The sequence below is a fragment of the Seriola aureovittata genome, chromosome 5 (genome assembly GCF_021018895.1).
Source record: "Seriola aureovittata isolate HTS-2021-v1 ecotype China chromosome 5, ASM2101889v1, whole genome shotgun sequence".
In the NCBI taxonomy this organism is placed as follows: domain Eukaryota; kingdom Metazoa; phylum Chordata; class Actinopteri; order Carangiformes; family Carangidae; genus Seriola; species Seriola aureovittata.
This window is the reverse complement of record NC_079368.1, coordinates 25,660,679-25,687,088: the sequence shown is the minus strand read 5'-3', so window position 1 is coordinate 25,687,088 and position 26,410 is coordinate 25,660,679. Positions and strand designations below refer to the sequence as shown.

Here is a 26,410-nt window from a genome sequence, read left to right as displayed (position 1 = left end):
GGACGTGCGCGTGTCTGTGCGCGCGACGCTGCGTGGACCTTTGCGGTGTACAGTAAAGTTTCATCAGTTTTGGACTTACACATCAATCATGGCAGATTAGCTGACACTTCTCCTACCCACACTGCTCTGCTCCCTGCCTGCAGGCCCTGACTGATAGGTGGGTGCTCGAAAAACAACACACACACACACACACACACACACACACACACACACACACACACACACACACACACACAAACTCGTCCCCCTCCCTTGCTTATTTTCTTTTTCTCTGTCTTTGTTTTTCTCCAAACTAACTCAATATTTTTTCTGCCCACTCACTGAATCAGTCTATCTTCATGTATACGATTTCTTGTGGCCCGCGTATATGTGTGTGTGTGTGTGTGTGTGTGTGTGTGTGTGTAAATCTGTACTTATGCTCTCTGGTGTTGTTGTGTATATATTTCACTGATTGTCGTGTCTCTCTGCGGTGGCTCAACGCCCACTGGGCTCGGTATCAGTGGTGATCAAATGCTCAGCACTCTGTCTGTCTGATCACACAGGCAGACGAGCGAATCCCCGATGATAGGAGCTCCAGATTACAGTCTGCTCTGGACCACCAACCAATTCAGCCCTGAGGTTATGCCCAGCTGGGACTGACAGACTGATGGATAGACGGATAGGCAGCGGATAGTTAAGAGTGTAGGCGTTACTGGCTTGAAAAATACTCCAATATAAATTTGCACTATGATATGGATGTTTCGCCTCATCCTTCACTTGACCTACTAACAGAAATGTTGTCCCAGTAGTCGTGGGTAAAGGATTAGTCATCGCCGGCCTGCAGCAGAGAATCATTTAGCACTGTATTTGTTTTTTTGGGGGGTTTTTTTTTGTTTTTTTTAGACACGTAGGAAGAGAAATGGAAAAGTTCTGCAAATGAAAAAGAGAAATCTGTGATCATAACACGGGATAATCTGGCAGCTTTTCCCTTACCAGCAATACCTGAGTGTTGTGGCTTCAGCTGGCACATGCACAAGCGTGAGCTATCATTGCAGTTGTTTAGGCACAGCACAGGGAGCGATATGGATGACAGGCACTATAAGGGAACTGCCACAGCAAACGGGACCCGCGTTGGTCAGGTGGCACGAGTTTACGGGATGTTTACAGCGCGTGATCGAAAGTCAAATTTCTTCATTAAAGGCTGAAGTGTGAGCTAACTAATCATCTCCGCGGGAAACGAGATGGGGAAAAGAGAACAGAAAGAGAAATGTTGAGAGATATCGAATATTACAATAATGAGAACCACCTGCTAAGCTCTGCTCGGCCCTGTGGTGGAAACAAGGCCAATCATATTGTAATATCCCTGCACAGGATGTCGTCTTCAGCAGCTTGAGTCATATTCTCTTAAAAAAAAAAAAAAAAATATGTGCACACACCTGTAGACTGTGCATGCTATTGTGGATTCTTTTGTGTCTGACTTGGTTCACTAGACCAGTAATATCAGCCCATGGGACCAGCTAAAATTGGCAGACCACACAGGGTGAGGATATGTGTCAGCACTGTATTTTCTGTGTGTGTGTGTGTGTGTGTGTGTGTGTGTTTGTGCATTTTTGTGAGACTACAGCCTGCCTTTTCTTGATTAATGGAGTGTGAAGGGATTATGCTGATTCAGTTCATAACTGGGGCACGGTGACACAGTCATTACACAGGTGAGTGTGTGTGTGTGTGTGTGTCCTTGCATAGCTGTTTTCCACACACACAGGCAGGTGAATGGAGATGGCGGAGCAGTGTAAACGTCCCAGTCCTTTTGTCCTCTGTGCCAAAGGCAAACATGGCAGAGAGCTCTCACTAATCCCCTCCTCTAACCTTATCTAAACTTCACCTGAGAGCATAGGAGAGGGGAGACGAAAAAAGAAAGGTGGAGGAAGAGGTGTGAGCGGAGAGAGAAAACGAAAAGTAAGATGGTTAGATGAGGGATGTGGAAACGAAAGATGGAAGGAAGAGTGGAGTGACATGCTGACGGGCGAGGATTAGAGGCAAGAGAGGTGTGAAGATGAGAAATAGACAAAAGAGGAGCGATACCGAGTGAAAGACACCGTGGGGGGGAAGACTGTAATAACAGTTATGAATACACGGTGGAACAAAAACAACTGAAAGCTTAGTAATAGTTGTACTGCGTGTTATCAGGTTTGAGAGTCAGTAATCTGATTCCCGCAAAGATATTTTTCTGGCTGTCATGAATACAGACATAACTTCGAGCTTTTGCAGTCTTTGCAAATCAAACCAGACAAAACCATTTCTTAATAGTGTCTGTACGTATGTGGACATACAACCGAAACAAAGGACCAAGTCACTTCCGAATACTCTTCTTATTGATGTTTTCAGCTCGATCTAAATGAGTAATGAGTTTCGTGCTGAATCTTTTTTTTTTCCATTTAAAGTGCTAACCTGCTCCCTTCTTTCACAGACACAACGAGCTAACTGATTATCACAACAGCCCCTTATGCACAGGGGTGGGGTGAGAGGGTTTGGCGTCCATGTAAAAGTCAGAGCCGGCGTGGCGGGGGGACAGATGCTGACACTGTTGTGTTACACGTCAAGCCTCTAGATTCAGGAAACGCCGGCATGCTATCTAAAAATCACATACTGGGGCGGCAATATGCCAGCTTTGTTTGGTTTCGGTGTAAACAAGCAAAGGCGGAATAATGAAGGGTCTTCTTAACAGTAATATAGCGGGATCTCTGCGTAACAGGAGCTATTGTGTCGCTGGAGGCGGCTGAAAGCTACAGAGGAGCAGAGGATGGACGAAACGAAAGAAAGGCAAAAGATTAGATAGATGATGCAGATGGTTGTGTTTGGAGAACACAAAGGATATTTGTCTCCCTCCCTCTCCGCTTTCTGTCCCTCTCATGTTCTTCCACTTATCCCCGTACATGTGTGTGTGTATGTGTGTGTGTGTGTGTGCCTTCGCTCACTTAGAGCTTAATGCCAGTTGCAAGTGTGGAAAACAGGAGCTGCGTCATGAGCATTTTACACAGATCAACACCTGCACCCACCCTACAAACCAGGCATGTGGACGACAGACAGAGAGACAGACACCCACTCTCACAAACACTTGGAGTGTTTATGAGGAATCCAATAAAGATAGTCCCAGCTGTCTGTCTGTCCTCGCTCTAAGGCCCCACACCAACAATCGCACAACTCTTCTTTTCGCTTCCACAGAGTCGTACACGTATGAGTAATGTGTGCGTCTGTGTGCTATAAAAATGTTTATTTTACTCTTGGGCTTTTGAGAATATTCCTCCAGGACTTGGTTCTGTTTTTGAAAACAGTATTACAGTCCCTAGCTTCTGCTGGTTAGCAAACTGGCAGATGCTTGATTTATGTGGTGGGTGAGGGGGAGAAATAGAGAAAGATCATGTTTAAACTGGGAAGAATAGATGCTTTTTTGGACAAGCATGCGCAGCCACAAACTGCATGTGTTCATGTGCCAGTCTGTGTCTTCAACTTATCTAGTACACTACAAGATTCACTGTGCTGATGCAAAAAGTGTCAATTATGTTCAGCGAACAGGACTTGGCTTACGACGAAACACGTCATAGTGAATGTTCAGCCAAAGGCATGTCTTGATATCTTGTCATCTGTGTGTGAATGTGCATGCAGTTAGAGTTTTTCTTTTTTTTCTCTCTCTTTTATGCTTTTTGTTTTGTTGGTGTGTGTGTGTGTGTGTGTGTGTGTGTGTACACTCACGTGGGTGTGTGCGTGCATGATGAAGTGCCAGGCAATGAGTTGATTGGCCATATGTCTGCACAAATGAGCTCTTTATTTAATAAGGCCGGTGATCTAAATTGTCATTACTGTCAACATTTAACTGTGGTCCTCCCTGCCAGATGGTATTTGGTAATATATCACAGCGATGAGCTCTCTCAGATTACTTTTTACTCAATACATGATGAATCCATCCCAGATTAGAAAATGCCCCAGCTTTCAGTCAGATTATCTTGAAGTACTCTTCAGATTTCTTAGTTTACACTCAGTTTTCCCCTTAAATGACTCTTGAGTTCCTGTTTAACTGCATTGCATTATACAAAGAGGTGGCTGTGTTATTTGGCCTGCCCTCATTGATTTGAATGGGGGTGAACAAAGCAGAGCAGAATGGAAAGCAATTAGACGGCGCCACAAATTGCAGCCTCCGAAATGATCGTGCAATTGAATCAACACCTCTTTAACACAGTTTGTTCCTAATAAACTGACGAGTGTATATAGTACAATTAGTTGTGCAATGTGTCCCTGTGAAACAAATAAAAAAAACAAGTGTAAAATTCCACACAAAATACTTAATTAATAAAATAAAAAATGAACTTGGCTTCTGAAGGTGTGCCAATATCTCGATCCGGGCATTCACCGTATTGTTTCACCTCCTGTCACATCACCAAGCATAATTTCCGTCTTGATGTTGGCTGAGCTGATAATGGAGCTCGTTCCGCTGCTGACAATACAAGACAACTGATGAAAATGTCAGCCATGTTTGTTAATGATTGGGATGTCCCAGACGAGGTCAGACGCAAGGGAAGGCAATTAAACTTGGCCGAGTCTGTCCCATCTCAGCAGTGTCTCGCAGGCACTTAAACAAGAGGAGAGACATTTTTAGTAGACACTGAGACTAAATTAAACTCTCTTTGTGCTTTTGGGCTAAATTGCACAATTATGAGTAATAATACTTTAACAAATTGTTTTCTCCGGTATTGTCCTCTGTCACTTTCTCTAGCAAATGTCTAATGTCTTGGAGACCAACAGCTAGAAGGACTTTGTACTGTGTGTGTGTGTGTGTGTGTACTGTGTGTGTGTGTGTGTGTGTGTGTATATATGCCTTTGCATTATGAGAGTAGGAGTAGGATGGCAGTGGAAGATATAATGATAGAGTGGCAAGGCAGAGCTGGAAGTGGAGATACATGTTGAGACAGGACTTGCACTGACAGAGGGAAAGGATGCGCGGATGGACAGACTGAAGGACGCAGAAGAACGTGTGTGTGTGTGTGTGTGTGTGTGACTTATCTGAACAGCTTAACCACATACACACAGTCTTTTAAAAAAAAAGTCTTGCTCTCAGCAGTGGTCCTGTATCTGTTGCAGTGTGTGTATGTGGGGGGTGGGTGGGGGGGGGGGGGGGGGCTTGTCATATGCAGTGCACAAGCATAGCCCTGTGTTACAGTGTCTGTCTTCCAGTTATTGTCTCTTTTCCAAATCTCCTGACATCAAACATCACACTCACAGCCTGCATATTGTTTCTCTTTCCTTTGGACATCTTTGTCCTGTCTCTACTCCCCTGTGCCATGCATTTTGGCAGTGGTTTTAATCAATGGTCATGCCATTAAAGCTTCACTTCATGGAACAGAACTGAGTGCAGGAAAACAAAAGGAAAGACTCCAACTCGGCTTCCTTTCTTGCTGTCAGGGCAATACTTCAGCTGCTTATCACCCTGCCAGAGGAATTTATTCTCAGAGTTTTGGCTTGGATCAATGTGGGGATTTAAAAGGATATCACTAAAAAAAAAAAAAAAAAAAAAAAAAATATGTAACAAATCCTCTCTGAGAAAGAGGAAAAGTGAAAGGGAGACATCTAATAAACCACGTCAGAGTCATAACAAATTCAACCACAGAGTACAAATCCGTTGTGTCTGAAGTGGAGGCATGCTGTGGGCTTGGCAGTTTGGCAAAGAGTGCTTTTAATACAGGATAATTCAGCGTATGTAGAGAAGCACACTCAAGAGACGAGACAAAAGTGCTCGCTCGCTGTGGATGTAGTTTGTGTAATTTTGCCGTTCGGTTCATTAGATATCTTCTTTTCATCAGATGGCCCATCCTTCTTAAATGGAATCGTGTGTGTGGTGAGTCTGGAGAACGTTCACTGCTGTCTGAGAAAACTGGGAGTTTTTCTTGCTTTTGCTCAGTTTTAGACTGTCCTCTCTCTCTCTCTCTCTCTCTCTCTCTCTCTCTCTGTCTCAGCACCCATCTCTCTCTCTCTGTCTCTCTGATGGGGGTTAAGTGTTCAGGTTAATTGCAGCCCTAAGTGGAGCCCCGACTGCAGCTAAAGAGGGAATTTTCACACCATCCTTAATGTCCTTTATTCTTTCTCTTACACCATCATCTGTCCTCTATTGTTTCCACATGACCCTCTGGGAAATACAGTGGGCCACTTCACATCTTGGTCAATCCCTGTCTCACTCTGTCTCCCTCTCTTGCACGAGGCACATTTGCAGAGCTACGTATCAGTTTTTCTAAAGGCTGGTGAATATTTGGGAAATATTCAAAATTGCATGCGGAGCTGTTTCATTACTGTTGTTTACAGTGCGTTTGCTGTGAGCACTGGAGTCAAATCTTCGTAGCGTTACCATAAAATGTTCGAGGTGCAACCGTAAAACAACAGCCCATTCTTTCTCTCCTTGATGTCTCCGTCTCTCGTTTCTTCGCTCTCATCTGTCATCCCTCCCGTGCTGCCAAAAGACAGCCAGGAGGCAGGGAACAGGAGCGGGGTAATAACAGGGAGGAAAGCAAGGAAGGAAGGAAGGAAGGAAGGAAGGGAGGGAAGGAGATCGTGAAAGGGAAGGGGGAAGCAGTGTGTAATAATTGTGCAATAGAGGGTAGTTGAGAAAAGTACAGAGCGATGGTTTTTCACCTGCTGCACTGTGGCCATGCGGGGAGCTCAGGTGTGGCTTCAGATGTTGTTAAGTTTTGAATTACGGTGGAAAAACAACATCATATATAATTAATATCAGTATTTTATTTTAGGTTGACAGAATTTGGGTCTGACCCAGTTTTATAGCTCACCTACCGCATGCTACTGCTGTATGTAAGTGTATGTACGTATCATTTATGTTTTCTATTCTTTTCTGTTAGTGCGTGTAAAGAGTAACAAACACAAAAAGGATTATTCTGCAGTTGTTACATTTACAGCATGAATATGGGGATTTTTTTTTACATTTTTTTTTTTAAGCAATTGTACAAATGTTGTTAAGAGGGAAGATTAAAAGCTCTACGTGCTGTTTTTGAAGTTTAAAACTAAATTAGTTTAATGCAAATGTCTGACTCGGGGATGTAACTGCTGCTGCCAAGCTGATCCGCCGCTCTTTAGGCTACCAGTCAGACCTGAGATGATACTGCCTCTGCATAGTGGAAAGTAGTTCTGCCAGTGTGAGTGACCAGGGGATGTGATCGTGTCTGATTCTTTCCATCGTTTCTTTTGGTCTTTCTGTTTTTGTTCATGTATCTGAAGTGTGTTGCTGAAAAGATTTATTGTAGATTTATTGGTAGGCTGCACAGCATCCCTTCTCTCTCTCTCTCTCTGTGTTTCTCTGTCACTTGGCGCTTACTGTCATTCCACTTCACTTTCTGTTGGTCTTTATTTGCCTTTGTTTTTTACTCCATCTCCGCACTGACTTCCTCTCCCTCTTTCTCCTCTCTAATTCTATTCATGAGAGGTGCACACTCCATCATTCTGTCTCCCTATATCTCCGTCTGCCCTTCATTTTCTCCACACCTTTCTGCACCGGAGCGAGATGGAGGGAAGGGAGGGGAGAAAGAAACAGAGGGGGTGGGGGGGGTGGAGGAGGGAGGAGAGATGGACAGATTAGGTGACAGTGATAAGCGATCGATCTCAAGGCCAAACAACCCAGGGAGGATCTCCCTCCCTCCCTCCCTCCCTCCCTCCCTCCATCCCTCCACTCTTTTCTTTTCTCCCCACTCTCCACTCCTCTTCCCTCTCTTCTTTCTCTCTAACCTTTGTTCCCTTCAAACTGACAAGGGTTCATTAAGGATCCACTTTGTGCGTATAAGTGCGTGTAGGTGTGTGTGTGTGTGTATGTGTATGCACACTTTTGCTTGTCTGCCTAGTTGATAAGTCATGAAGGATAGCTCCCTAAGGTGCCCCTAAAGAGCTTTTAGTGGCTTTCGATCACACACACACACAAACACACACACACAAACACACACAGGGCCTCATTAGAGTTTTTCACAAGCACAAAGCACTTGGTTAGCGATTGTTGTTCTCATGTCTGTAATATTAACTTTGTGCACTGTTGCTTTTCTGCTCAAAGCCCGCACGTGAGTAGAGGAACACCCCGGGGACCATCTTCCATCTACCCCCTGCCCTGTCACACCCACCTACCGTCATCCCCCTTGTGTCTAAGAATGTGCCCGCCACAGCATATTGCCCTAACGAGGCTGTCTATTGATCAAGTGATGCTCTTTGTTCTGGATGCCTAAATGGACCTTCAGCCACTCTCACCAGGCCTTTTATGGGAGCTGTTATGGCTTTGGCCTGATTACAATAGAAGCACTTAAAATGCTCAACGCCTGATGTTTTATGCAAGAGCACGCTCAGCTTCAGAAGTGTACGCCTGCTATATTACAGCATTTCCTGAGTGTATGCATTTCAGTGTGTGTGTGTGTGTGTTTTTTTCTCCCGTCATGATGCTCATTGGTGGTTGGGCCATCAGTTTGTTTCTAATGTGAGACACTATTTGTTTAGTATAGATGCTCATAATGAAAATCTGAGCAGCTCAATTGGATGTAGGCATATAAACACAATTTCTGTTGATTCACTCGGTCCCTTGCGAGTCTGTGGCATGTTTGAAATGTGTGTCTGCGCAGTACATGCGTGTTATTTTTTGCGCTTGTGTGTGTTTGTGTGTGTCTTTGTGCGCATGCATACATGTTCAAAAGTATTGCCATGCCCTCCTGCGCGCCGGTTTAATTTAAGGCCAACCAACTGTGACCGGGAAGCATGTGGAAATATTACCCATAACCCACTTCACTAAATCCCAGGTTTCCCTCCCTTCACCGCCCACATCTCCTCCCCACCCTTTGCCGCATCCTCCTGATAAATAAATAAGCTTTTCCATCAAATAATTTCCTCAGCTGTTTTATTCGTGATTCATCAAAATATTTCACCACTCATTCATTCGGGGGGGGGGGGGGGGGATATACAGAGTCTGGGGCTGATGAATTGTGAAAGTGTCTGTGACGTGTGTGTGTGTGTGTATGTGTGTGTGTGTGTGTGTGTGTGTGTGTCTGTCTGTCTGTCTGTCTGTCTGTCTGTCTTAAAGACCATCTGTAAGTCAGTGATTTAAACGGCAGCCTCGACTTTTGTAGTATTTTGTAAAACACTGATTGTTTCTGGTATTACTTTGATCCATTGTCATCTGTCAAATTTGCTCAAATGAGACGTGCGAGTGCTCTCTGTAGTTTAACAGATGTCTCTTCCCTCCGCCTCACTCTCTCTCTCTCTCTCTATCGCTCTGTCTCTCTCTCCATTTCCATAAGTTAGTGTTTCTCATGAGCCTATTTCAGTCAAACAGCATGAAACCGGAGTCTGATATTAAACCAACCCCTGTGAATGCCTCACACAGCACGCTGATGTGCTGAACTGCAGAGATGGTCAATTAGATACTAACATATGATTTTCATTTTAATACTTTGATAATCTCCTCCCCTTTTCTTCTTTTGTCTGTTACCTTATGACATTCTCACTCTTTGAAAATCATATTTTTCCAGCTCACACCCATGATGTTCTTTGAAATGTGAAGTTTTTTTTTTTTTTTTTTACTTTCATCACATATATATAAAAAAAAGTTTGTCTTGGATCGTTTGGTCTTTTTGGTCTTTTCCTTATCTTGATCTGTCTGTTTGCTCACTCTCCAAATATCTGCCTGATGTTTCTTTTTTTCCCCGCAATAAAAAAAGAAAAACAAAAGGTCAGCAGTATTTATGGGAATTTATGTTTTTATCTCACTGCTTGAAAAAGGCATACTCGTCCGTAGAAAAACAAGCAGGAGATATGGCTGGATCTGTTAACAGCTGTGTAATGTCAGAAACTGTAAAACATGCAGGTGAGGGCGTGAGCGGGGATTAGTGTGAGAAATGATTTGTGTTTGAACTGAACCTTAACACCTGTGGGAGGATTCAGCCAAACCTACGCCGTTGTCTTGATGTGGACCATCTCCTCCACACATATACGTATATACACACACACACACACACACAAGCGCTTGACTAATGCGTCAACTGGGACATCTCACCCAAGCATCTGTGCATCTGCATGTGTGTCTGCATGTGTGTCTGCATGTGTGTCCGTGATGAAGGGGCCCCTGCTGTGTCCTGATGGGGACATCAATACCAGGCGGTTTAGGCTTTCGACACACTGGCATCGGAGTGTGGAGAGAGACCAGCAGGTGGAGTGAGAAAGGGACAAAATGGAGGACAGACAGAGGGGATAATACTGGCCAGAATCACCGTCGCGTTGTTAATGTGAATATGAACAAAATGATATTGCTGCAATTAACATGCGAGAAGGTTGAAAGAATTCATTCGAACAGACAGTTTACATTATCTTAATGTTGCAAAGCCAAAAAATGTGAAATCCATTTAGCCCCCCCCCCAAACTATTAAAGATTATTGTAATAATACGCCATATGTACCATACCCAGTGCAACATATGGTCCTAGCTGTAGTCGTTAAGTGACAATTGGAACCTCTTTGATAATACAGATTGATAGTCATTTTATTTTATGAGGTCTTGCTGTACCCAGCCGTGGTATGTGGCGAATGTGCAGAATGCTATGTTGGAGCAGGAGGCCCTGACAGCCAGCTCAGGTCAGGGGATGAGATGGAGGAGACAGCTGGGGAGGAGTGTACGTTCAGGGATGGATGGACGCAAGGATGGAAGGCATTCTCCAACTGCGCTAACTTTAGACCACACATGTCGGTAAACCTCCTAAAACCTGTCCACAGTGTGTCACCACTTGCTTCCATAAAAACCCCTTTGTGAATATGTATGTGTGTGCGTGCGTAGATCGGGGGGAATTCTCTGTTTGCCCAAAACCAACCACAGTGAATAAATAAACAGGCACAGAGGGGCCAAATCATTTGCTAGTATAACAAATCCTGTCTCTGTGTTGAAATTTCATTTTCTTTCCAAAGCTTATTGTTTCAATTTCCTGCTTTGCGAGGCGAGTTCAAAAGTTCATGAACTCACAGTTGGAAGTGTGAACAGAATGTAGCTTGTGCCCACCAAGACATGACCTACAGACCTTGTTTTAGTGCCAAAACCTTCTGTCTGCCTCCACAGGGGGAACCCAACTAGGCCAATTAGTTTGAATGCCGGTTCAGCAGGAATCAATCAGAATCTTTATTGTCAGAGGAATGATATGGGGAGGGATTTTGTGCGTGTGTGCATATATTTGGACAAGTGGAATGATGAGGTTTTGGCTTGTGTGCGCACATGGATTAACAGCATTGCTTAGCTTTTTCTCCTCCTAATGACTGGTTTGGATAAGGACTGTTTATCCCTTTTCTGAAGCTTGCACAAATAGGGACAGTTATTATCACACAACCACCATCAACACCACTGCACAGACACACATATATGCACATACAGTAAGGTCACCGCCTCCCACATACAGGCAGCGTGTATTGCAACACTAATCGCCCGAGGCCCGCTCCGTAGGACAGCAGAACAAAGGCACACTGAGCATCTTTTAGCTTGTTTGACGTGACACAAAGCTCCGTTAACTTGACAGAGTTCCTGCTCCGTCAAACTGGGCTTTTTAAACGGGTCTGAGTCGGGATCAAAGGCAAGGACAGGACTGACTGCTCCCACTTTGCGCGTTTTGATCCTGTTTGCTGCTCTTTTCCAAAGAGAAACACACTCAGTCTCTTCAGAGGGAAACAGGAAAGGGAAGGAAAGTTCCACCGTCTGTGCAAAAGTATCAATAAACAGGAGTCATCACCACCAGCAGCAGAAAGAAACCTTTTCATACACTTTGTTTTCATTCGGAGGTCACTCAGGCTTTTTCAAATTTGGAGCATGTATCCGCTACTGTAGTGCGACAAATTTTTTGATCATCACAGCAATGAACCAGTCAAGATTTTGAATAAAGCAGTTTTCTTTTCAAAACAGCATAGATTTTTCATTTTGATGTTGAATAGAGTTGTCTGCCAGATACGCCAAACATGCAGACCAGTCTGTACGTTAACACTGAACAAGGTCTGTCTGCAATAAATACAAAAAAAGAGCCCATGGCCATTTATAAAGAGGGCAATACAAGGATAACTGCAAACTGGCCCTGAACTATACATTTTAACTTCTGAGGGATTTATGTGCCTACATGCGTGTCATGTGAATGTATGCATTCAATTTTGTATCTGTGTGTGTGTGTGTGTAAGTGTGAGGAGGGCAATGTGTATGAGTGTGAGCATGCATATGTCTATATTATATAGTGACCTTTTGTGCCCTATATAAGACAGGCATTGCCCACAATAAGACACACAGCCCCATGTACCCGACACACCACTTAACCCCCTGCCTGGGACCTTGACAGCTTCTCCATGGGAGGCTGACCCTGAAGGTCCCGGAGAAGGCTTTGTTCATACCATACACACACACACACACATACACACACATACATGCACACATGAACTCACTGCTTTAACACAGACCTACACTCCACACATGCCTATACAGTGGGAGCTAAAGGAACATATAGCTTTTAAACAGGCATGAGGAATTAGCAGAGAGGCCCATGTGTCAGCCCCCCACTGACAAAAAACGCTGTTGACCCCACCCCCCCGCCCCTTGCCGGAGGTACAGCTACTGCTCTGTCCTCCTGACCGCCTCGCCACATCGCGCTGTCTCTATATATCTCCCTCTGACACACACACACACACACACCATGTTTTTGCTCTTATCAAACAAGAATTCCAAACATTCGCTCACTCCAGTTGCTCAAATATGAAGATGTGCTACATCTGTTTTCTATCATTGTGAATAGAAAACATTGAGGGGGGGGGGGGGTTTCAACTGTTGGTCAGACAAAACAAGCAATTTGACCTTGGGTCCCCTTTCTCGATCATTTAATAGATTTAAAGATTAATCAATTTGTTGAAGAAATAATTGATAGATTCGCAGATAATGAAAGTATGCACATGCCTACATACATGACGGCTATGCATGGCTATGTGTACATGTTTGTTCTGCGGCTGAGCATGTGATTAAAAAAACAAAACAAAAACAACTTTGTAATAACTAGAAGCAGCAGTCCCTTTATGGAAAGCATTGCTGCTGTTGCTTTGTGCCGAGGCTGGTTATGAAGGACTTCCATCATCTCCCCAGAACCATCTGCTCTTTAAAACACTCTGCCTTTTACAATCAGCAGATGCTCTGGAAATTACCTCCTCTTTCCCTCTGCCGCCACATCAACCACATCTCCTGTCTGCCAGATCTTCAGTTCAATAACAAAGTCATAACGCCGAGGACGTTGGTGAATTTCGATTGTTCTTAAAAGTTGCGATTGAACTTGAAAGTTGTTATCTGATTGGTGAGAAAACAGGGCTGTGCAGCTCGCTTTAATCTGATTGTGTTCACTGTGATAGGTTTTCACCGTTAAGTTGAAAGTATTAGACCTTAATAAATCCTAGTTTCAAATTTTAAAACTTGATTTGGATAGTTGCCAGGATGACAGCTATAAGGAAATATTGCTGTTTTTCTGTTATCTGATGGCTGTGGCAGCACTGTCTCCCAACGTTGTGTTGTGTAGACTACACCATGACTAAGGCAGGTGTACTCCGTCTAGACTGATGCAGATAACAGCAGCGGCAAAACATGATATGATGTGAGAAAACATGTCATCACATAAGCTGTAAACACGTAATCATTTGGCACAAGTAAGAATCCTTCAGTACAGCGAGGGATTAGCCTACATTTATTTATTATGGAGGCCACAGGAAACAAAAAAAATAAAGCAAAAACTCTGTCTGCTGGGCAACATGGAGGTAGAGCGATTGAGTCTATTCTTAAATTATCCGGGTAGAGTTTAGATCAATGGCCTGGCTTCCTTTAATCTAAGATGCCAGTGTTGTACTGCATTTCCCTTCACAGCCCACTTATATTTCCCCAAGACAGTAATTAGTGTAAAAATGAATGGTTGACGCATCATCTTATTATGTGAACAAGCTAAATCCATTAAATTAAATACTTTTGAAGTAACACTTTGTAGCGGTGGAAAGACATAGATCATGGTGGAAAGACTGAGAAAATGAGCCTGGAGCAAACATTTGTGATCAGAATCCCAACAAGCTTTGTCATGTAGTTTTAACTCAGCGGGGTGGGTGCTTGACGCCTAACACCACATTTCCAAACATGATTTTATCTAAACCAGTCTGGTGAAGACTCGTGTAATATGAAACTATCCAGGAGTAATCAAGAATGAAATCTAGGAATGACCCTGAAAATATGCAAGTTAAGCTGAGGGAGGTGGACAGAGTTTTAACCGATGCAGACTGTTAACATCTTTAAGATTCCCAGCAGCACTTGCTGTCTTTATAAGCAGCCTACTAGAAAATGCGCTCAATAGAGCGCATACCTCCGCCAAGGCCAATGTAAAACAACATACACCAGACTTCAGAGGAAAAACATTCAAATCCATGGTAAATGATCCGGATCTGCCCAGAAACGTAATGGGTTGTTCCCTGGCCCATGACCCATCCCGCTCTCCAGTTCGGTGCAAATCGGCTCAGTACGTTCTGTGTAATGCTGCTTATAAACAAACATCAAACAAACAAACAGACACGGGCGAAAACATAACCTCCTTGGTGGAGATTGAAATAGCGACATGCTGGGATAACTCCATGTGCTTATACAATTTCAAAGGCAAGGGAAGTAAAATGAATAATCTTCCCTGTAAACTTTGCGATAATGTCACATAAAATTACAATATGATTGTAAAGTAACGACACTCAGACTTCCAAATAAAAGGCAAAAACATTTATCTAAAGGAAGAAAAATAATGCATGCACGTATGGGGAATTTTCTTCAGCTGTGTGCTTTGAGCATCTCATATGAGCGGCGAACAGCTAACACACATTTAGTCTCAGCTTATTCTGGGTAAAAATCTGAGCATAGACGAGGAAAACCATTTTTTTGGTAGCTTGATGACAATACATTTTTTACTGTTCTCTGAAGGGATTTAAAAAGGGTTGTATTAACTGTAGAGTTTTCTCACTTGATAAGAGGGATCCCCAAAGGAATGAGGGCTTTCACATGACAACAGTGATGTAGAGACAAGGCACAACTATAGCTACACTCTGTCAGCAAAGCAATTGCATCCCACAGATAACGCATAACTGCTACCATCTGGCTTCCCATGGCTCCCTCTTTAAGTTTTGCATACCTAACTCAGCCTAGAGCACAGAAAGCCTCACACTCACACACACACACACACACACACACACACACACACACACACACCAGTAACACATATCAGTGGTTTGTGAACTGTGAAAGGGGCAAGGGTTTTATGAAAGTGGTGACATTATAACACCCTGACACAGCTCCATGGCAACCTACCTTGAAGGTCAGTGTATATACAGTATGGGGGGGGGGTTCAGTGCATGTGCATGTGCATGAGCATGCGCATGGCTGTGATGTGAGTCCTAATGGTCAATGCACTGGGTGAAAATACCGGCGGGCTGAGAGGAAACAAGCAGGACACTTACATGTTTGTGAGTCCTCTTTTTTTTTTCACCGCTCTTACTCCTTTCATCCTTGCTTCTATGTAATCTTTTCCCCACATGTTTACCCCTCTCCCTTCATGTTTCCCGTCCATATTTCGCCAGCTTTAAAACTTTCAGACGTGCTTTTCTTCTCTTCCCTCCTCCCACTCTGCATCTCTCCTGTGTCTCCCACATGGTGCGCTTCTTTTATTTCTTTGTCCATCTCTGCCCTTTTTTTTTTTTTGTTGCCAGTTTTCCTACTCATCTCACTCCTCCATCCATCTGCTGATCATTTGTCCTGAAAGGCAGAGTGAGACAGGGAGTGAGTGGGGCTTACATAGGAACAACAGAAGAAAAGTGGGCTGACATTTTTTCTGTAATGCGCCATACACAGGTGGGTCAAAGGAGGCGGATGAAGTAAAAAAAAAAAAAAAAAAAGGAGGTAGAGGAGAGAGGTATGTGTGTAATAGCCCCCTCATACAGGAGATATGACGTAGGTGTACTGAACACATGCATCTCTCTGTTACTCTGTCTCTTTTAGACAAACTGAGGAAGTAGGTTATAGGTCTTTAAAAGTCAATAAAAACGCCTCATTTCACAAAAGCAGAAGAATGCCCGGTCTTTGCTCAACCCAGGTCAGGAAGAAGATGGCAAAGACATGTTAGATGATGTGTCGACCCATTGAGATCAACTGTTATTTTGTTAGTCTGAAAGTGTGGGTGTATAGTAGTAGTTCAGCTCTCAAGAGATCATCTTCATTGTTCAAAATGTACTTATTTTGCCGTTCTGCATGTTTGCCCTGGTGGGATGAAACACTAGCGTTAGACTGAAGTGAGCAGAGGCTTCTATTCTCCGTATATGCGTTTTTGGCCTTTCCGCACCTAAACATCGTCTCCAGAGTGCAGCGAGTTACTCAAAAGTGCGAGAGAAAGTCATAGAAATGTTACATATTTTGAATTTTTGAAAAAAAAAATCCTCCAGTTACAGCTTCAGCCCATTTGAAGAGATGGAGACCTTATGTAATGCACCTAAGCATTGTAATATGTGTATGGCGAATTTTGAAAAATAGTATGAGAGAAAGAAAGTGATGGAACATGGTTCACATTTGAATTTGAACCCCCCCCCCAAAAAAAAAAAAAAAAAATATATATATATATACATTTTTTTTAAATCCACTGACTGCTTCATCTACTTTGAAGAGACCCTTTTAGCTCCATTTACGGTTTCCATCCAGGGACATTGTGCAATATCACCTACTGTTTGTTTCCAAATTCAGACATGCACCTGGGGATGTTTTCTTGTATCTGTGTTTACACACGCATGTTACACCCCCCCCCCCCCCCACACACACACACACACACCACACACACACACACACACACACACGCCCATCCATGTGTTTAGTTATGTCACTTCTACTTATGTAAGCATTAATTGCTGCAGACACATGGGAACTTTTAGCAGCCATGTGGGGTGTTTGTGTTTATCTAACCCCCTGGAACCTACTGCTGCTCGCTGGCCCGGGCGCAGGTGACGGGGTAAACAGCAAACCAAGGTTTCATCTCCATCCCCATCCGTATAGGGAGCGCTTATCTCTCCGTCTCTCACATTAGGAAGACATGTTACACGGCTCAGAGCCGTTTCATTGCTGCTGTTCCGTCTCAGCTGCCAAATACCTGGTCACTATAAAACAATGACTTATGATTAATAGCGAACACGTTTCCCCCACTCAATGATGGATAGCTATTAATTGACACTAACTGCCCATGTGCGACTGTGCATAAACTCACACGCATCTACAGCCGTGCACATACTACCACATGTGGTCCCGGTAAACATGTCGGAGCAGTACAGTATTTACAAAAGGGACTGAAGAAGGTTTGGGTCAGCAGTGATTCAGGAGAATGGCCCCGGGGTCCGACAGGATGTCGGGGAGGGGATGTGTCATTCCTCCCCCGACTCCCTTGGTGACGAGCGGAGACATAAAGAAACCCTTTTACACACAGGGAGATAAACACAGACCCACATACATACACTCAGTCATTCACTCACATATATGGCCAACACACATCAGTGTTATACACCCATAAAAATGGTTGTTTGACAGAGTTGTGAGTAGATGAGCTCAGAGGAAGTATCTGTCTTTTTTTTTTTTTTCCTCTGTTTTGGATTTGAGCTTCAGCACGCTGATGCAGACGACATCAAGCGCTCACTGGAGCCCTACATCTCGCCGCTTCACTCCGCACCCAGAGCAGAACAAGAACTTGTCTGTCACTGCTCTTAATTCATTGTCTCCCTGGGGCAAAATGAGCGCTGACAGACATAAATGGCAGAAATGAATATCATAAGATCACAGTCAAGGGTGGCAGCGGTGTTGGTGGTGACGGGGGGGATGGGGGGGGGGGGTGAGAAGAGTGAGGGAGCAGTGAAGGGGGGGGGTTAAGGGATGGAGAGATGTGGAGTAGGGAGAAGGTTTAGAGAGGAGAAGTGCAGAAGAAGGGGAAGGGATGGGAGGATGATGTGAAAAAGAGAGATGAAGGAATGCATGGGTACGTCTCTGTGTCCCTCACTGATGACAGTCCGTATATTATACTGGGCTGACCACCTGCTCTGAGCCTGGAGTACACCCTCCATAAAGCTACAGCAGATGGACACAGTAAAATGCACCGTGACTAGCAACTATATACTCATATGTATATGTGTGTGTGAGTGTGTTTGTGTGTGTGTGTGTGTGTGTGTTCGTCCATTACAGCAGATATCTTGTGTAAATATATTAAAATATTGTTACATTCACACACACACACACACACACACACACACACACACACACACACACAGCCCAGCCTTCCACCATGTCCCAGAGGCCATATGATTAATATGTGATACTCTATAGGTCTGATCTCTCTCTGTCTTCTCCCCACACCCCTCCCGGTGCTGTAAGCCTATCAGCCAGTTAGCCAGAGAGGAATGTGGCTGTCAACTCATACAGTGGGGTCCCAAAAAGTCTCGAGACCACAAGTGGTCTCAGATCTTCGGACCCCACTGTATATCAAGGAGTGACACTCGCGCATATTCTCCCTCTGACTTCACTGCCCTTTCCTTCTCCTGGGACACCTCTCTATCTCCGTAGCAGTATTTGGGGTGGCTGCATCATGTTCTCTCTCAGACGGTGTTACAACCGAGTCAGAGCAGAGTCGTGAATGTGATACGAGATCTTAAAGAGTTTGAAAGGTTAACTCATTCTCATCAGAACCAACTGAGATCAAGGAACGTGGCAACTCTGCTTCAACCCGGTCCGTTGGCGCGAGTAAAAACACAAGCGGTGAGATAGTGCAGGTTTTTAAGAGAACCTCCTGGAACCAGCCTTCTCGGAAGAAAACAAGAGCGCGGGGTAAAATGATTGTCCAAGTGTTCGTACAGACCTACTTCTGGTTCAACTATAACCCAGTATGGTGCACAACCACAGTTTTACTGTGCAAGGAGGGATTATTACCAACATTTCAGATGGTCTAGATAATCTGGCTGCACCGCCGGCTTGTTTACAACCTGTCTGAACACTCGTGTCTCTTGAGAGTCTGAGACGTTGACATTTGACATTTAATCTTTTTGAGCAGTGTTCGAGCCGAGTTACAGTTAAGGTTCGTGTGATTGTTGGACTGGTTGCGAAATAGCCTGTTGTGAGTTACGAGCTGTAATATGAATATCCCCAGAAGGTGGTATTGTCATCTCTTGCCAGTCCATCAGACTAAACGAATGTTTTCCATCTGCAGGTCCCAAAGAAAAGACAATTGTTGAAATGGTCGGCTGGTGAGGAATTTAATTTTACAGTCAAGATGATTGTGGAGTGTAAATATTGGATGCAGTTATCTGTTCCTCGCCCATCTCCCTGCTCTCCATTACACTCCTTTCGCCTTCAGTTACAACACGGAGAAAACCTCTCTGGATAGAAGGCCGAGCCCTTTTCTGACTGCTGTTAAAAACAAGGAATGATCAATCGCGACAGTCTCTCTCTTCACTCCCTCTGCCTCTCTTTGTCTTTCAATTCTTTCCCTCTACTCTCTCCGCCTTTCATCCCCGGTTCCCAAACCAATTATCCGTAATTAGGCAACTGCACAAACTATATCAAGACTTGTTTGTGATTTGCATTTGAGCCGTATGTGTTGAAAGGTCCTGAAAAGGCCTTTTGCATGTGTACTCTGGTCAGGGTTCAGTCAGAGTTCATCTCCTCTTGGCTAAACATATTTTCCCTCTGGACCAAAATCAACAAATGATCTTTCACTTTAGGAAAATGCACGCACACGCACACACACACACACACACACACACACACACACACACACACACACACACACACACACACACACACACACACACACACACACACACACACACACACACCTGCGTTAAGTGTACACACACTCAAAAGGATACAGAAAAACGTTTGGGAACAAAACAGTCACAGATTAGCTTAAGGATCCGGTACATTTCTAGTTTCTGGGTTACTGCGATTTGATTTATCAGGCAACGTTCCATTGCCTGAGGATATTGAATTGAAAATATATCAGATGTATGAATTTCAACAGGGAGAGGTGAAATAATGTAAATAGATCTGATTTGGGGGTCACGAGCGAGACTGGGCCACGCGAGAATCTCAGGCAGACGAAAAAAAAAAAAAATCAAGAAAGAGAAGCGGTAGGAGCAAGAAAAAACAAGAAAGCAAGAAAACAAAACAGAGGGAAAAAAAAGACAAAGATTATCTTTTATACTCAGGTAGATGGGGCGCCGACTTTGTAATGTATGCGGCTGTCAGCTGAAAAGTTCCTCTTTCTATTGAGTCTCACTTATTCAACTGGTTAGATGCCTCGGATTGCTCTCTGCCTCTACCTGCCACCGAGCTCTTCTCTCCTCCTCTTCTCTGTCTCTCTCTTTCACTCAGGTTAGCTATCTCTCCCTGTCCTTCTTTGCTTTCTGTCTGCAGCCACCGGTGCACAGCTCAGAGAAGTGGCTGCTGGGAGTTCATTGGGTACAGTGCGTGTGTGTGCGTGCGCACGCAGGTTCTTTGCGTGTACATGCAGTTGTGTGTGTTTGTCTCTCCTGTGAGTGTAGGTGTGTGTGTGTGTGTGTGTGTGCCCGAGTGTATGCACAGCAGTGTCACTGGGCTGTGTAATTGAAATGGAAATGAGCCAATCAGCAACTGCAGTGGTGTGCCACCTTACCCTGCATTCACTTCACTGTTCAAGCTCTTCCAAAGTCTCTCTCTCTGTTTGTGACTCTATGTTTGCGTGTCTCTGTGTATCTGTGTGTGTATCCGTGTGTGTGTGTGTGTGTGTGTGTTTGTGTGTGTGTGTGTGTAAGTGTGTTCGTGCTGACAATACTTGGCCCTTCAGTTTCAGCCCTGAGGGCACAGTGTGAAAATGTAATCAGTCGGTAATAAAGATTATCTCCCTCCCTCTCACTCACACACTCACTCACTCACTCACACACATATGCACCCACACACTGTGTCCAGCTGATTTCCCTGGCTTTGTGTTGTGATCCCCAGATCACTGGGACAGCTGTGTCATAACAAAGACATGTAATTATCACCATCTGACAATTAGCCTGGCATCCAACTTTGCTCCTTAATTATCTATTTTACTGCTAGAAGGCCTCCGCTGCCACACTGTGCTGCTACTCATTTCTCACAAGGATGGAGAAGACTGCTGCTCATGAAGTTTCCCAGAAGTATGTTGTAAAATACAGGGAAGTGACAGTGGTGGTTTGGGTGGAGTGTGTGTGCATGTGTGTGGCGCTGGAAGCGGAGCACGGGGGTACACGGTGCCAACTCCATCTGGACTGTTTCTGATGGGATTTTTTATTTTTTTTTACCAGCTTTTATCTTTCATCTTGGGAACATTAATAGAAATAAACAGGCAAGCCATCACTGTATGGATTCTGGGGCGTGCCACCGAAATGCAGCCACGGCGCCTCTGACAGGCTTGTTGCTACATGTTGCACATTGCTGCTACCTTCTTGAAGGTAGCCACCCCCTTCTTGTGACAGAGCTCAACAGCTGGTCATTTTATAAGTTTCATATTTATTTCATTAAACACAGACAGAATAAGGAAATCAATTTTTATGTGGTCAATTTAATTATACTTTTAATGCATTGTTGCCATGTAAATGTAACTGTATATCAACATATAACTGCTCATTGAAATTGATGAATTTAATTAATTAAACACTGAGGAAATCTATAGTTATTCTGGTGGCTAACTCCAGAACTATATCGCTGACAGATGCACACAAAACAGCCAATTGCGATGGAGCTTTAATTTACATTTTCTTTTGTGCCCCATGGATTAGTTGATCCTGCAGTATCTTTGCAATTACTCTCTTCTATTGACTCCAGTGTTACTGTACTGTCACTCCTGCCTATATTTCACTCTTTGGGATTCTAACTGTAGAGCACAGCCTTGATTTACATTCCACTGGTGCAACCCTCTTGGTGCTCGTGTGTCCTGCACAGAGGCTGATGTATGTTTGAACAACACATGTCCATTTTGTGGAGAAGAACGCTTTCCTCTTTCTGCTGCAGCCGATTGAGGCTGCCGTCGCTATAAACAAGACACCGGGCACATCTAAAGCTCCCACATCAGTCCCCCGATAACAGGGTTTTTATAAGGACAATAAACGCAGCTCCCTACAAAATTCAAGAAGTTTTCTGGGACACATCTTGATGACAATCCTGCGCTGAATAGATCTGGAGAAAATTTACAGTCAATCTCGATTAATGATAAATGCATGGTTGAATAACTCCGGCAAAGACTTGGATTCACTGGGAGCCTGGCAATAGTATCAGCAGTATTCAGTCTTGCTGCCTCGTTTTTGTATTCCTTCACTCTCTTTTTGGAACCAGGTCCTCTCTCTCTCCCTCCCTGTCTGTTTCTCACCCTCACTCTCTTTCTCACTCGGTGCCATTAGCAGCTTCTGGCTGTCTCACTTCTGTTCCTTTGCCAGTGTGCCAGGGAGCTCGCTGAACTGATAACACAAACCTAATGTATGTGCGTGGGTGTGTATGTGCATGGAGGTGTGTACTGCTTGTGTATTTGTTGCATATATATGTGTGTGCGCGCGCATGTGTGTGTGTGAGTGAGTGAGTGTGTGCGTTACGTGTTACAAATGCCTGTCCTGTCCCTTTTTATGTGCTCACTCACCCAAACATCCTCAGCTTCATTTGCAGTCAGGGCCACGAGCCACTATTCTGACTGCTGAGGCAGGGAGAGAAGGGCAGCTGAAACATCACACACACACACACACACACACACACACATATACAGACATGCACATACATACACACTCATTCTCTTTCGTACTCTCTCACTCTCTCTCTCTCTCTCACACACACACATACACACACACAGATGCTGTGGCAAGCGGATGGGAGGATGTGACCATTAAGTCAGTGACATTTTAAAGCAGTGAGGGAGATGCATGGCTTCTCTTGGACCTCCATAGACATGTTTTAAATGAGATGTTACAGATGAGCTACTCCATGCCTTGGTTGTAAACACCCTCACATTGGTTTTTACCCTACATGGGTAAACACAGAAAAAACAGCATTTCATGCTAGCTGTTGCTCGCATAGACGCACACACACACACACATACATAGGCATACAGAGCAGAGCCAGAGGACACATATGATCACAGTAATGAGAAATGACAGTGTTTCGATTTGTCGCTTGATTGTTACATTAATCATCTGATTACCAGCATGAATTAAGTGACAAGGGAAGGCGCCAAAACCAGATTTTGCTCAAATTGCTATTTGATCTTCAAAAACAAGTGGTGTGGTTTACATTGTGATTGCAATTCCGCATACTTTGTCTGGACGTACTGCAGATTGAAGTAAAAGCAGCCAAGCAGGATAAGCATTTTCAGCACATATACAGCGATTTGATCTTAGAAAATCCATTCTTTAGAGTCAGAACTCAAACATCACATTGAAATAGCGAGAAGAGCAGAGCTGTTTTGAATAGGGAAGGCAAAATAAGTGGGTGGAAACACAGAAACGGGGAAAAAGAGAATGAGAAAGAGACATTTTTATACCATTGTGCAGCACTGTACTTTCATCAGCATATAACGATGTCTGAGACATTTACTGCCAATCAATGTAAATCACATATACTTTTTTTCCACTAACTGCAAGAACTGTTTTAGAAAATAGCCCTCATCCTTTATAACCCTTATCAAAAGGAGCCAGAAAATCTTTATAGGACGAAATGGACATTTTGTACATGAGAGCCTTAGAGAAGACTGCATGGGTAGAGAAAGAGGTCACCATGCTGCAAGAGTGCTGCTTCAGTATGTTAATCCTGAGGCTCCAGAGTCCTCAGGATAAAATTATTTTAGCCTGTTATACGCCCTGCCCCTTGTGTGTTCTGGGGCTTGAGGAGCTCTTCTTATAGGCAGCAGTGGCGGTTTTCAATTAAAAGTTTTGTCAAAACTCTTGTCAGGTTGTGCTCTTACAACATTAAAGACTGGGTCTCAATTATAAACTCACACCACCTGGCCTCTGGGTGAAATGAGTCAGTGGCACCAGCTGTGTGCGCGCATGTGTGTGTGTGTGTGTGTGTGTGTGTGTCTGTAGCTGTGCAACTTTGTGGTTGGCGTCGTCACTCTCAGAGCGCTTCGAGTGTGTGTGCCAAATTGAGGGCAAACCTAGTAGGTTCACAGGTGTCCAATATTTTCTCTGTGAGGTCCCCTGTGGCCGCAGAGTTAGGGTCACACCATCCTAGACCCAACCAGGAACTCACAACGCAGGAATTTCTCTCTAATTTTGGTAGCTGTGAAAATTCCACAGGCAAGAGACCTATTTTGTGGGCGGCAGAGAAGAAATTGTGTTTGTGTTTGTTTGTGTGTGTGTGTGTAGATGTAAGCTTGGGACAGTGTGTGGCCTTTTGATGAATCTGCCTGTATGTATTCAAGCCCTCTGACCCTGTGTGGCCTGTTCTAGATCATTGCAGCTGTAAAGATGCCTCAGTGCACAGCCCTCAGAGACAGCCAGGCTGTGTATTTTTCCTATCATGACATTTACTGTCTGGACCATCCTGTATCCCCGTGATCATTTCTACTTTGCACTCAGCCTGAGGTTGTCTGTCTGTGTTTTTTTTGTTTTTTTTCAACGTAACTCTTTTCGAGAAAGAATATTTTCTCTGAGTTAGACACTTCAGTTTGCTATTGTTCGGAGGGCAGATGTGTGCGTATGTGTGTGTGTGTGTGTGTGTGTGTGTGTGTGTGTGTGAATATCTGTTGCAGTGATAGATTTATAGATAAACCAACCCACCCAAATTTATTGAAGCCAGAGTATGAGAGCCCTGGTGCTTGTAAATTTCCACACCACTGAAAAAAATACTGAGAGATCAAACCTGCTTTCGCCGCGTATACATTCTCAATTCAAACCAACTTTTAACCATAATATCTGAAGCAATGTTGATGCATCACACACAGATATATCAAGATTATTAGATTTGTCTGAGTCTGTTTTTGAAGTGCATGAAAATCATTGCGAATCAGGAGTTCTGTAGTTGTACTTGTGTAAATATCAAAAAGGTTAACCTCTTCCTGTCTTCTCTTCTCCTGTAGGTTCCATCGTGGGGACTACCACATCGACGTGTGCATAAATGACTACCTGGATGTCTACTGTCCTCACTACGAAGACACAGTGCCTGAGGAGCGGACGGAGCGCTACGTCCTCTACATGGTCAACTACGATGGCTACAGCACGTGCGACCACACCGCCAAGGGCTTCAAACGCTGGGAGTGCAACAGGCCGCACTCCCCGAACGGGCCGCTCAAGTTTTCAGAGAAGTTCCAGCTCTTCACTCCCTTCTCCTTGGGCTTCGAGTTCAGACCGGGCAGAGAATACTACTACATCTGTGAGTCCTTGTCATGATTGCATTGCACAAAGCACATATGCAGATGGGTGAGAAATTAAAGGAAAAGAAAAAAAACATTATATAAAGTGGGCCAACACGCACAGACAGAACAGCTTTTAACGCTCCCTGGCGTAGATTCTCACAGTCTTCAGAACACTAATGGAGAGACGGAGCACCATCATTAAAAATAGTATTACATCATTCTGTGTTTTGAAGATGTCGGAGTTAGCTCTCACGGTATTCCCCCCGAATTCTGGTGACTGCAAAGTTAATGGCGTGTGATTTACCGTCAGTCTCACTCATCAAGTCAGGACAGAAATATTTCAGCACAGGATAAAGTTTATCACTCAGAATGAAGTTGTACTGATTAATGTTGGACCTTCACTTAAAGGAGAAAAGTGGACCCCAACCATGCTAGCAAAGGGCCCCGTAATATATCTATCTGTATGTGCCATGCTCTTCCTCACATTCCTTTGATTTATCACCTGACACCAAAGACTGATGAGACAATTGCAGCTGATCTCAATATAATTTTCATGTCAATATTAGAAGTGTGTGATATTTTTCCAAAAGCCCACATTCATTCACAGAGAGAATATGAAACCGAAGGTAACCTAACTTTATGCGAACTAAACAACCTACATGACCTTTTCCTGACGTGATGGGGTTTTTTCACACACACACACACACACACACACACACACATACACACACACATACACACACACAGGCGCACACACAGGCGCACACACATACTACCCTTCAACCATGTTTTCACAAGTTGACTACTAGAGCTTTGAGAGTGGCGTGACAGTGATCCGAGTAGGTGCTTTCATGCTCTGCTTTCAGCCGAGCTTTTCACTCCGCTCTCATCACTGGAGGAAAACTCTTCCCTAAAATGGCAATGGAATTCACGGGGGGAGTTAAATTGAGACAGTTTGAAAGTTATAGCTCACTCGCCCTGCTT

General features: G+C 44.0%; 1 protein-coding gene across 2 annotated transcripts in view; it reads left to right on the top strand.

The window, feature by feature from the left end:
• Positions 1–26,410, top strand: part of efna5b (ephrin-A5b) — a 90,274-nt gene that overhangs the window by 47,982 nt on the left and 15,882 nt on the right. For both annotated transcript variants that reach the window (XM_056375899.1, XM_056375898.1), the window contains exon 2: positions 25,151–25,443. In XM_056375899.1, coding sequence (XP_056231874.1) covers positions 25,151–25,443 — 293 coding nt within the window. The remainder of the gene's footprint in view (positions 1–25,150; positions 25,444–26,410) is intronic.